Source organism: Nansenia antarctica (assembly GCF_963989245.1).
Source record: "Nansenia antarctica genome assembly, contig: SCAFFOLD_205, whole genome shotgun sequence".
NCBI classification, from domain to species: domain Eukaryota; kingdom Metazoa; phylum Chordata; class Actinopteri; order Argentiniformes; family Microstomatidae; genus Nansenia; species Nansenia antarctica.
In genome coordinates, this window is record NW_027663464.1 from 1 (window position 1) to 12,389 (window position 12,389).

The following is a 12,389-nucleotide window of genomic DNA, read 5'->3' on the forward strand; positions in this document are numbered from 1 at the left end:
ATCAGCCAATCAGAAGATGGAAGCTGATCTGGGATTAATCGTCTTCTGATTGGCTCTTTGTAAGAACCACCCTCCCTGATGTATGATGTGTGCTCAGATGAACCACCCTTCCTGATGTATGATGTGTGCTCGGATGAAGTGTGTGTATTTCTTGGCTGGTCTTTGGATAAAAAAAAAAAAAAAAGTCAAAAAAATTAAGGAAACAGTAAAGTGTTTTTCAAGAGTCTACTGTGTACTGGAATTATTCCTATTAATCAAAGGCATTACTTTACCAGTGTCTTTGAATGTTTATGTTTTTATCAACTATTTTTGGCTGTAGATGGAAGTTTTATAACCAACATACAACCATGGTGTAGCAGTGTTTGTAACTTGTCAAATGTGTGTTGTATGTTTTATATATTATATCATTTCTCACACAAAACAACAATAATCACTTTTGTCTTTTAATTTCAGAATTGTAGAAATCAATCACAAAAGATGTCATTTTCAATTTAGAACATTAACATGAAACATTATATTACGGTATGTACATAAATATCAGGCAATTTGTACAAAACACATGAGAAATTTCCTAAATTGAAATGTAAAGGGCGTGAATCAAATGACATATCACACTTCTGACAGTTCGTTGCCATCGATTCTTTTTTTTCCACTCTCAAACTGCCCTTCCCTTCTCTCTCCACCCTATCTCTGTCAAGTGCAATTCAGGAGGGAGTTTCCAGAAAGCTTTGTAGGATTATTATAATCTTCACTCCATGGTAGTAGATGTTGAAATAATCATGGTGCAACATCGCTTTCAAGAAAGTGCCCCCTATTCACTAACTTTAGCCGCCCCTCTCCTCCTCCCCCTCCCCCTAGCTCCAGCCCTCGCTGCCGCCACTGCTCTCTTCCCCCCGCCCCTCCCTCTCCTGCGGGACGGGGCCGACTTCCCGGGCTGAGCTGTAGTAAAGGTGATACACTGGGAGTCCAGGTAGTCCAGCAGCTTGGCGGTGCCCAGGCGGACGCCCACTGCCTTGAGGCGGGTCTGGAGTTGGGACAGGACCAGGGGCTGGTACTGGAGAACCCGGCCGTAGAGGTCGGAGTCTGAGAGGATGAAGCGCCGCACGGCCTGGAGGCGTTCCTGGTCTTTGGAGGCGGCCTGGGAGGAGGTGACGCCGTCGCTGTCGCTGTCTGAGTCTCCGTCGTCAACGGAGCGGGGCTGTTCTGGGTTGGACCTGGAGGCAGGGAGAGAGGGAAGAAGGGAAGTTGGTGTGTTTCTTTCACACACGTTTGTAGCCTAAACGTACACATGCACGCATGCGCACGCATGCGCACGCACACGCCACACACAACACACACCTGTCTGAGTCTTCACTGGATGCCGTTGAAGAGGTGTTGGAACCCTGCGAGGCAGAGAGAGGCTCCGGATCCTCCTCACTGGTTACTTTCACAGGTGAGACAGTAGGGGGCGCTCTGGGCTCCTTGAACCCCCCAGCCTGGGCACAGGAGACAAGCCTGCGGGGGGCCATGGAGGTAGAAGGCAGGGGCCTCGTCGGTCTAGGGAGGCCCAGGGAAGGTGCCTCGTCCTCGGACTCAGAACTGACCAGCTGGTGGGTGTACTTGTGGATCTCCTTCAGTTTGAGGATCATCAGCTTCTTAGGTAGAGGACGCACACCAAACCTACAGAGAGAAAGAGAGGGAGAGAATTTATGCCATATTATTAGCAATAAGCCGTGAGACTTTAACACGAGGAAGAATGAGAGAAATAAACTCATCAAGTTCACAGTCATTCCGTTTTTTTTCCTGGTTAATTATATACACAGCCCAGACAACACTGATACACTGATATGAGCAATAATAATTATGGCGTCTTGGATCCATCGCATGGGCAAAGAGGATGGAGGAGCACCTGTTGAGCTTGTTCTTCAGGTCAGGTGTGTCCATGTCTGAGTAGCTGGGCATGGGGGTGATGGGCTCCAGGGGACGCTGGTCTTTCCTACGGGACGCCACTGTGGAGAAACGTCAAAACGTGGTAAACATTGTGGCTTTAACCAGAAAACAACATTCTTAAAACAGTGAAAAGGGTATTTGTCAGTGTATTGTAACATTTAGTGTGAGAATAGGTTTTATAGATATTAAAGCTGATAACCAAGTTAGGTAGAATGATTATATATATATTTATTTACAATTTTATTTTATTAATTGTATTTATCCTTTAATTATACTGGGGAAAGCCAGGGTATATGGTTTATATATATAACGTGCTTTTTAATGGCTAGACTATGATGACAGTACCTGGAGTCTTGAGCTGGGCCACTCTCTGGGCTGGGGCGACAGCCTTCAACCTCTGAGAAAGAGGTAGAACCTGTGCCTCCTCATCCTCCTCATTCTCCCAGTCGTCCCAAAACCTTTCCGGGAGGCTGGCGTGCAGCTCTGGGTTGTCTTGGGGACGCGTGGTGTGTGGTTGGTTGGGAGGTTGACGAGAGGGAGGAGAGGAAGGGCCTGCTGTCTCTCCATCTCCCAGCCTTGGCCCCGGCCTTAGGGTATTATCCCCACTACCGCTGCTCTCCAACCTCAGGCTGAAGCACACCGCCTGGTCCCTGTCTCCGTCTCCATCCCCATCCCTGTCTCCATCTCCATCCCCATCCCTGTCTCCATCTCCATCCCCATCCCTCTCCCCATCCCTGTCTCCGTCTCCATCCCCATCCCTGTCTCCATCTCCATCCCCATCCCTCTCCCCATCCCTGTCTCCGTCCCCATCCCCATCCCTGTCCCTGTCTCCATCTCCATCCCCATCCCTCTCCCCATCCCTGTCTCCGTCTCCATCCCTGTCTCCATCTCCATCCCAGTCGACATTGAGGCCCCATGAGTCGCCGAATGCCATGGGTGGCTCGTCCATCGCCAGGAAACTCTGCTGGAAACTGCAGCCAGCCAGCTCCTCCTCTTCTTGTTCTTTTTTGTTTGACATACCTTCTTCCTGCTCTTCTTCTCTACATATCCCCCTCTCCTCCTCTTCTTCTTCCACTCCACTCTCATTCCTCATTCCCCCCTTTTTCTCTCCCTCCCTCTCCCTCTGTCGATCCCCTGGGCTGTGGAAGCAGTCAGACTCAGTGGAAGATCTACGTGGGCCTGGGGACCTGTTCTCTTTCTGTGGGCTGGGGGACCTTCTGCTGGGCGACGAGGGGTCAGAGAAGGACATATGTAGGGACCCAAGACCCCTCCTCTTTCCCGGGCTCTCTGTGACCCCCCTCCCTCGCTGGCTGCTCTCACTCTCCCCCTCCCTCCTGCTGTCACTCAAAATGGGGGAGGTCCAAGAAAGCCCATGGGAGTGGGGGCGGTCTGAATGCAGGGGGGTGCTGCTCTCCGGCTGGGAGAGGTCATGTAGAGAGGACCTGGTTGTGGTGGGGTTTTGTGTGGGGAGGGAGGGGAATGAGGAGGTCAGGCTGGGGCGTTGAGGCCGTCTGCGGTGGTAGGTAGGGGCCGTGAACACTGGGGAGAGTTTATTGGGGTCGACCGCTCGGTCTGGCCCAGACGAACTGCTGCTGTACTTCTTAGGTGAGTGGTCAAGACCCAGACTGGAACTTCGGGGACCACTACTGTTTGATTTCCCTCTGAAAATGGAGGACTCTGTCTGGGCAGCAGCGTGTGTCGAAAAAGTGGGAGGGTTGGAGGGGGCGGAGGTCTGGAGGGTAGGCTTCGAAGGGAGGGCTGGAGGGGAGAAAAGTGAAGCGGAAGAAGAAGAAGACAAACCGGTCTTGGGGAAGAGCTGAGTGCGGCGCATACCGCTGGAAGTCTGTGTGGAACTGGAGCTGGTGCCTTTACTGGCCTGAGGAGGAGTGGCTGGGATGAGCCAGGACACCTCAGGAGAACAGTCCATAAGGCTCTGGTCCAGACCAGCAGAACCAGAACCAGAAGCACATGGATCTGAGGAGAGAACACCAGGAGCACACACGGGAGCACTGGTCTCCTTGTCCTTCAAGCTGGGTTCCTGAGGTTCTGTATCTGGCTCAATTCTGATCCGAGTGTAACTCTGGGTCGTTTGGTGAAGAGGAGGTGGGCTAGGAGGGCTTGTAGGGGCTGGATCTACCTCCATCTCCTCACTCGAGTCAGACAAGACTATAAGCTCAGGCTGCTCGCGGTTGTTCGGGGGAGGAGGAGAGTGGAGGACAGCAATGCTATGAGGACCGTGGCTCTCTCTCTGCAGACTTTCTTGACTAGAGGAAACCAGCTCTTCAGATAAGTCTTCACACACACCCAGCAGACCAACTCTTCCTTCTTCTTCTTCTCCTTCCTCCTCCTCCTTCGTTCTACCTGGTCTCCCTTCATCACTTGTTGCCCTAGGGGACAGACCAGGGACAGGGAACGCAGACACAACAGGAGGGGGGCTGATGGACAGGTCGATGACTTCACTGTTTGAGGACAGGAGACGGGGCCCCTCTGGTTGTCGGCGGCTCCCTTCTACCCTGGTCCTGGAAGGCTGGGAGAATGAGGCTGGGGGTGGATAGGCGGGCTCCTCCTCATCATACACCCCCGAGGAGTCAGAGAAGAGGTGGCTCCAGCTGCGGTCCGGGTTGCGACAGGGGCTGTGGTGGGACTTGGAGACTGGTGTAACATTCTTTGGTTCTGATTCGGCATCTGGTCTGGAAGGACCATGTTCTTCTGTAGAGTCTGGTTCCACTATGGCTGTTCTCCTACATTCTGATTCTAGAACATCTGCTTTGTGAATATCTGCTCTATGCTGATCAGGACTCCCCCTGTCTTTTTCTATGTCACATTCCGGTTTTCTTATATTGGGAGTTAAATGTCTCCTCTCTGGCGGTCCAGTCAATGAAAACCAACTTAGTGGGTTCTCTTGATCTTCCTTAGTCTCCATATGTACATTCACTCCTCCTTCCTCTTCCTCTTCCTCATCCTCATCCTCATCCTCCTCTTTGCTCTCTTTATCTTCCTCCCTCTGTCTCTGAGTGGCTGCAAACTCATAGATCTCCTCCATCTCTTCCTCATTGACTCGCTCTTCGTTCCTTTCTCCATCTTCCAAGGTAACACCATCCCCCTGTCCCTCCTCCATCCCTCTTTCCTCTGCTCTCCCATCATCCTCTTCGCTCCACATGGAGTGCAGGAGCTCCATGAAGGCCTGGTCTCCATGCTCCTCCTCTTCCCCAGAGCAGAGCTCCTGGGCTGGGTACTCTTTGCACAGCTCCCCCTCTCCCTGGGTCTCTGTCTGCTTTGGGTGAAGCTCACAAAGCTGCTGTAGCTCCTGCAGACCAAACCTGAAGAGTGACAGACGAGACAAGCAGACAGACAGAGAGACAGACAAACGGAGACAGACAGCAAGAGGGAGAGAGAGAAAAAGAGAGAGACAGACAACATACATAGGTAATTGTCCTTTACCTGATAGCTAAGTAAAAAATAAAAAAAACGACTTGAACACCTGCAGATTAATTAATTAATTAATTAATTAATCCATCCATCCATCCATCCATCCATCCATCCATCCATCCGTCCGTCCGTCCGTCCGTCCAGACCAGAAGGTCAACCCACCAGTCTTTGACTCTGAGGAACCAAAGACAGAGACTCACCTGGATGTCAGCTCCTGGACGTGGGGCAGCAGGGTGGGTGTGAGCGGGCAGTGGCCTGTGTAGAGGTACTGCAGTAGGGTGTACAGCGCCATCCCTGGTACCTCACCCATTAACACCATCTGAGTAGGGGGCATGCCTTCCTCCTGCACCCTAAAACCACTGTCATGCACCTGGGAGGGAGGGGGGTAAGAGGAAGGAGTAAGAGGATATGGGGGGACAAAAAAGGAATCAGACATGTATTTCACATACGTACGAACAAACAAACAAATAAAGAATGCTTTAGAAATCAGAACCACACACACGTCATTGAAATACACCATGCACTTACCATCTGAGCCAGCAGGGGACAGCGGGCATACAGCATGAATGAATGGGCGAAGTAGACCTCCCCAGTGTCCACATGTAGCTGGACATCACTGAGCTGGGGGTTGTTCACCATACTGGTCAGGTCTGCGGTCAATCTGGACAGCGCCACCTATAGGGGGGGAAACACAGACAAAACATATGTTTACTTGATTAAAACATTTACATTTTACATTTCCTCATTTTCCACACCGAAGTAGTCCTTTAAGCAGGTGGAGAAGTGTGACAAGGAAAACAGTGGAGCTTGGACTGAGTTATATCAAGTCCATGTATTAGAATAGAGGTGTTGAACAGAAGGGTTCTCACCGAGTTGCGGCTGCTGCTTCCATCCTTGTCTGGGCTGGTGTGTGGAGCAGGGGCTCTGGGCTGCAGGCGAGAGGCAGGGTGGTGGTGGGTCTCTGGGATGAAGCCACTCAGAGGGAGGTCATGGTGGTGGTCGTCATGGTGCTGGTCTGGGCCTTCTTCAGGGATGAAGCCACTGAGGGGGAAGTGGTCCACAGCTGGGCTGCTCTCTTTACCTGAGGAGCAGAGGGCAGACAGGTAATGGCAGGACTGTGAATGTGAGTGCTTAATATGTCCGTATTGCTGTTTGTTTGTTTGTGTGTGTGTGTGTGTGTGTTGAGTCTGTGTGTGTGTGTGTGTGTGTGTGTGTGTGTGTGTGTGTGTGTGAGTGTGTGTGTCAGGGTTTCCGTTAGAAAAATTTGCCGCCGGACATCGTGACCGGGAAGATTTGGATTTACCAGACAAACGTGAATTATTCCGGTCATCATATTAAAATATAATATAGCTGTTTGTCGCGGTGATTACTGTTGTGTAGCGGCCTATATATGCCATTTAATGTCTATTTCTCATCCGATACGATTAGATGCAAGCTATATAATATATAATAATATAACATGATTCGCATGCGCGCTATGCCATTATGTCCAGCGCTGAACGGGCGCCTCACTGGGAACTGAACAGACAGCATCGATCAATGAACGGACTCCACATTACGTTAACTGAAGTTTGTTAAATTGTTTGGGATTAATGTGAGTTTTCTATTTTCTCTTTCCAGTTTTACCCTTTTTTTTTTTATCAATAAAACAACGTCATTTCTATAACCAGGTCTCGCTGGTTGGGAAGGCATTTAGTTTAGCTGCCTGTCAAATCATACTTAATCGGACTCGGGAGTATGACAATGAGGAGAACATAACTGTTTATTGATAAACAATTGATACTGATAGGCAGGTTGGGATACGATGACATTTTAATTAGGTTTTTTCTCTCTCTCTCACTCGCTGTCTCTCACACACACACACGCACACACACACACACACACACACACACACACACACACACACACGCACACGCACACGCACACGCACACACGCACTCACCCGTGGTGGTCAGCACGGTGCTGGTGAAAAACAGGGAGGAGATGAAATCCCAGTTGGGTTCGCTGGAGTTCCCCAGCACGGACACGCCGTAGTTACTGGTTACCTACCTCCAGCGCCCGGGCCAGCAGCTCCTCCAGCCGGGCGTCGGACACGCACGCGTTGTCCCGGAGGAATTGTTCGCGCAACCGGTGCGACGGCGTCATCCGCCTCCATCTCTTCAGAGCCAGACTTCTCCTCATTGCCAAGCTTACTTCTCCTCATTGCTAAGCTTACTTGGTTTTGCCATGTTTACATTAATTTAATCGCTCGCTATGGTGCACTTTGAGCTGCAACGTTTGCGTATGGTGGCCCGCTGCGCAGGGTTGCCAGATGGGCCGGGTTACCGCCGAATGGGCTACTGGGTTTAGCGGTAATAGACTGGTTAGGCTGTATTGTCAATCCCATTTGGCAACCCTGCCGCCGCTGTTTCGCATAGGCAGCCGCTAGCCTACACATTAGGAGTCATCATCATGCCGGCGTCAAATCATATCATAATAAAAGAAATACATAGCCTATATATTCGTCTTTTTTAAAATAGAAGGAATCAGAATGAGAACTTTAGCGAATTGTATTCAAATTGTGCTTAGAGGGAATTATTTTCACCGGACAATATGACCGACGAGTTTTACATTTGTCGGACTTCAACAAATTTTACCGGACAAAGACCGGTAATTACCGGTTAACGGAAACCCTGGTGTGTGTGTGTGGTGTGTGCTGAGTCCGTATCAGGGTGTGTGTGTGTGTGTGTCCTACATCAGGTGCCGTTCTTACCCTTGGCAGTGCCCGTGGAGGAGTATCCCCACTGCGTGAGCGTCATGCCCTCGTCTGCCAGCTCCATCAGATCCTGGAGGGTCTGGTTGCCCACGGTCTGGCTGCCCACAGTCTGGCTGTTCACGGTCTGGCTACCCACAGGTAGCTGCTGCCCTGGGTCGGAGGGGGCCAGCAGGGACGGGACAGGGGGTCTCTGAACCGTAGAGATGGGGGTGCTATCTCTCCTTGGAGAATTGGGGTTAGTGGCAGGGCCTGGCTTGGACTTGGTAGGAGAGACTGCATCAGGCTAGAGGAGAACATATTGAGAAAACATTAATGAGAGTGTGTGAATGAGAAAAGTTGAGATGCACATGATTAACTTTCATGCCAAAACAAAAACTGGACAAGGATGAGAATGTAAGTTGCATTTGGATAAATCATGTCAAAACACAGATACTAAACTTGTAGAGAGAGAAATATAGCCTGACACACTTACTGCATGAGATATATAGAAATGTACAATATTTCTACAAATTTGTACATGTTATAATTACATAATACATCTGTCAGCATTGTTGGCATCTCACCTTTACTGACTCCCAAGGCCATATAAAGGCACTGAGCTCTGGGGTGTAGAACTCTGAGGGGGACCTGGGCCCTCTGTCCCGCAGTGCACTCTTCTGCCACAGGGGGGAACTAGCCACCTGGGCAGGTAGCCTGCTGGGGCAGCGTGTAGGGGTGGGGGGAGATTGGGCATGGGTGCGGAGCAGGAGGGCGGCCACGCGCTCCTCCCGCCGCCTCAGGGCCACCTCGGCATCCTGAATCAGGAGGAGGGGAGGGGGGCGAGGGGGGGCTCCCCTTTTCCTTTTACCACGCCCCTTAGCTGAATAGATAGGGGTTTAGAGGAGTGGGCTTGGTTATGATACTGTTCACATTAACTCTATCATCACTATCACTATCACCATCATCAATGTACCTACAGCAGTAGTTCCCAAACTTGGGGTCAGCCTCTCATGATTTCATAATTAAGGCATTATTTTCTTTTCTATGAAGACCATGCCCGTGTCTGTCTGTGTATTGCACTTGTAGCCTCTATTTTGAGGTGTTCTGGAGTGTTCTGTTCTGTTCAAATCCAACCAATTGCACTTGGACGTCATTATTATTTGCTGGCATAGCATAGCCCGCAATCAAGTTGTTGGGGTCACAGGAAGGCTTGATGTAAATTTGGCATTGCAAGACTAAAAGGGTTAAGAACCCCTGACAGTGTCATTACCCAATTATAGAATAGGTACCTATAGCAGTTGATATTGATATACTGTAGTTAAGGGAAATGTTTTTTCAATAATCAACTGCCTCTTTTACAATCAGAATTTGAGCCATTATATCAACAAAAATAAGTTCACGATTAAGTCAGTTTGTTGTGTTCTGTCTGCACTGCTGTCTGTCCTGTGTTGTTTTGTTTGCATTGCATTTAGAAATGCTCTTACTGTAACGCCAAATCAAATTCCTATATGTGTATGCTTAATGTGTATGCATAAATGGCAATAAACGTTATCTCATCTCATCTCAAGTCAAGATTCTGCCATACTTGCTTCAACTCCCCTCTTCAACAACGGTCTCATACAGGTATGGGGCTCAGGGATCTCCCTCTGTAGCTCTCTCTCCTTCTCTTTCGCCTGCTCCAGGAGGGACCTGGAGAGGGCCAGGGCCACCATGGTGTCCTCGTCCAGAGCTTGGGTCTTCTTCCTGGGCCTCTTCCTCACTGGGAGGCTGGGGTCTGTGGAGCCTTTCCTTTTGGAGCCTCCCGTCTGCAGTCTGCATGGAGCGGAGATGTTTATTCAAGAAGTGTGTTATACAGACTCATGCTTGGTAATGAGTCACTTTTCATTGTGAAAACAAATCAAGGAGCTACCACGGCAAGCCCCCTTTAGAAGTAGTACACTTAAAGGTAGTACAGTTAGTAAACTAGAGAGGATTCTACACCAGACATCTGTCCAAAATCAAGTATAAAAAAGCAGGTATCAAGTAGTCTTGGCCAAAGTAACACTTGCATTATATTAAGTACACCCACAGTGGGGTGGGTGACTCACGGTTGGTTGGCAGAGCTGTCACTCCCGGTCTCGGCAGCCTGTCTATGCAGAGCCTGCAGCAGCATGGCGGGGGGAACGCCTATGTCTGAGGAGCAGCGCTTCATGTGGGCGGAGCAACTCTTTCTGGACTTGAACCCCTTCCCACAGATTGGGCACTCTGGGACACGGAGAGGGGCGGGGACACAGGGTGCACTGTCCTCACTCTCATCCAAACACCTGTGAAAGGGAGACCAGGAAGCTCTGGATCAAGGCACCAATGAAACAGACGTCAAGCTGTCGTTGCTCCAACCGAGTCTCAAACTTGCAACCTCTGACAATGCCAACACACACGACCCGTCTCCTTCAAATACCTGGTGTTAACCAGGTTAACGAGTGAGTTCACGTGCATGGTGTAGAAGAGACATGTCTTATAGAACATCTCTGATCTATTCATAACACTGCTATCTGAAATGTCCTGATAAAGAATCAGTTTCATCCCATGGTCTAGTAGTTTATCCCGCTCTCTTGAGCCAGTCATTCTGATCATGTGAATGTCATTCATTATGATGTAGGACCATTTAGAAACATGTGACAATTTGTGTATGAGAGAGGGTGCGTGTGTGTGTGTGTGTGTGTGTGTGTGTGTGTGTGTGTGTGTGTGTTGACCTGTTGATGTGCTGTGTACGACTCCCAGGGTTCATGGCGGACAAATCTCTCTGGCAGAGCTGACAGAAGAACAGGCCTTCTACCTCCAGGTCCACGGTCCGAGCCTGAACTCTGGCCTCCCTGTCCAACTCCTCCTGCAGCCTGAGGGCTAGGGCTTCATCCCCCTCAGAATCCAGGGTGGCTGAGGAGGTGGAGGGAACTGGACGCATAAAGGTTATAATAATTATAGAGAAACACAGAAGCATGCAGTCAGACAGGCATATAAAACAAACTCATTGTATTTGAAAAACAACTTGAAGTTGGGTAGAAACAGAGTGCTAATAGAATTATACTGATGGCATCTCACCAGGATCCGGGGGCATTAGAGTAGCTGGACCATTGTCATTCTCAGTCTCTGACTCTGTTGCTGCAGGCTGGTCTCGCTCACTGTGCATAATCATCGGAGGGACTCTCTTGAACTGCTGCATCCTGTGGATCACATTCTGTTTCGCCCCCAGTCCCCGCTCAATGAGGTCCTCACGTGTGGGGGACCCCCCAGCCACTTCCACAGCCGATAACCCATTGTCTCCAACACTTCCATTAACCACTGTTTGTTTAGAATCGGCTGTATTGGAGGAAAGCTGGCTGCTAAGTTCAGGACAGGCGGCAGAGGACGCGGAATGAGATGTACTGTCCAAAGCGACCCTGGGACCTGTGACAACATCTCTTTTCCTCTGACTCCTCTTCTTCTTGTTTTGGTCTCCAGCGCTGGTCGTAGTCGAGGACTGGGGTTTGGTATTCTTCTGTTCCCCAGTTTCGCCTGCTCTCCTGGGCACTCGTTTAAGCAACTTGGAACAGAGGACTACGAAGTCCAGATCTGAGTCGTCCATCGGCGGTTTGTTTCTTGCACTGAATTCCAATTGCTAACTAGCTAACGTTAGCTAGCTCAGCTGTGATCTCTCCCCGTCCTCGAGTCTCTCTCACGACTCGGGTCATTTCGCTTGCTGGTGACAGTCTTGCAATGCTATCTTGCTGGTGACAGTCTTGCAATGCTATCTTGCTGGTGACAGTCTTGCAATGCTATCTTGCTGGTGACCGCTTCACTATACTTCCTGTCACGTGACAACGCACCAGTAGCTACTAGCTACCCATAAAATCACGTGACGTTTTTGTCAATTACGAAAAATTATATTACGATATTTGTGGCATAATATGCATTGGTGAATCAAATCACAAACATCTCAACAGAAAAACCACCTTTAATCAAGACTTATATCGTAGGATATCGTAACTCATGGAATGCCTCTTGTCCAATCAAATTACTTGGTCGGAACTAACTGTTGTATACATTATTATCACTTTGGTTACAGTCACAGATATTTAGATTGTTGTATCTAAGGGAAGGCGATTGGTCAAAACAGGTAATCTCACATCTGATTGGACCAGAAGGTAATCTCATCGCTGATTGGACCAGTAATAACCAGTAGTAAGTCTTTGTCAACAGCGGGAATCTCCTCACTCGCGGATTTTCCTGAGGAGAATCATATTATATAATAGCAAACCTAAACAATTCATTCATTCCGAGC

The 12,389-nt window shown here is 49.5% G+C and overlaps 1 protein-coding gene across 1 annotated transcript; it reads right to left on the reverse strand.

Annotated features, from left to right (window-relative positions):
* Positions 1–865: 865 nt before the first annotated feature.
* LOC308175072 (structure-specific endonuclease subunit SLX4-like) lies at positions 866–11,693 on the reverse strand (the record flags this gene model as incomplete). The annotated part of the gene is made up of 16 exons (XM_080550796.1): positions 866–1,214; positions 1,339–1,659; positions 1,889–1,988; positions 2,275–2,603; positions 2,829–2,931; positions 3,730–3,903; positions 4,330–5,249; positions 5,559–5,728; positions 5,887–6,033; positions 6,228–6,439; positions 8,111–8,263; positions 8,811–8,972; positions 9,678–9,904; positions 10,180–10,395; positions 10,825–11,023; positions 11,171–11,693. Coding segments are annotated over 16 exons (4,305 nt in total), but the record flags the coding sequence as incomplete, so codon positions are not given.
* Positions 11,694–12,389: the final 696 nt, after the last annotated feature.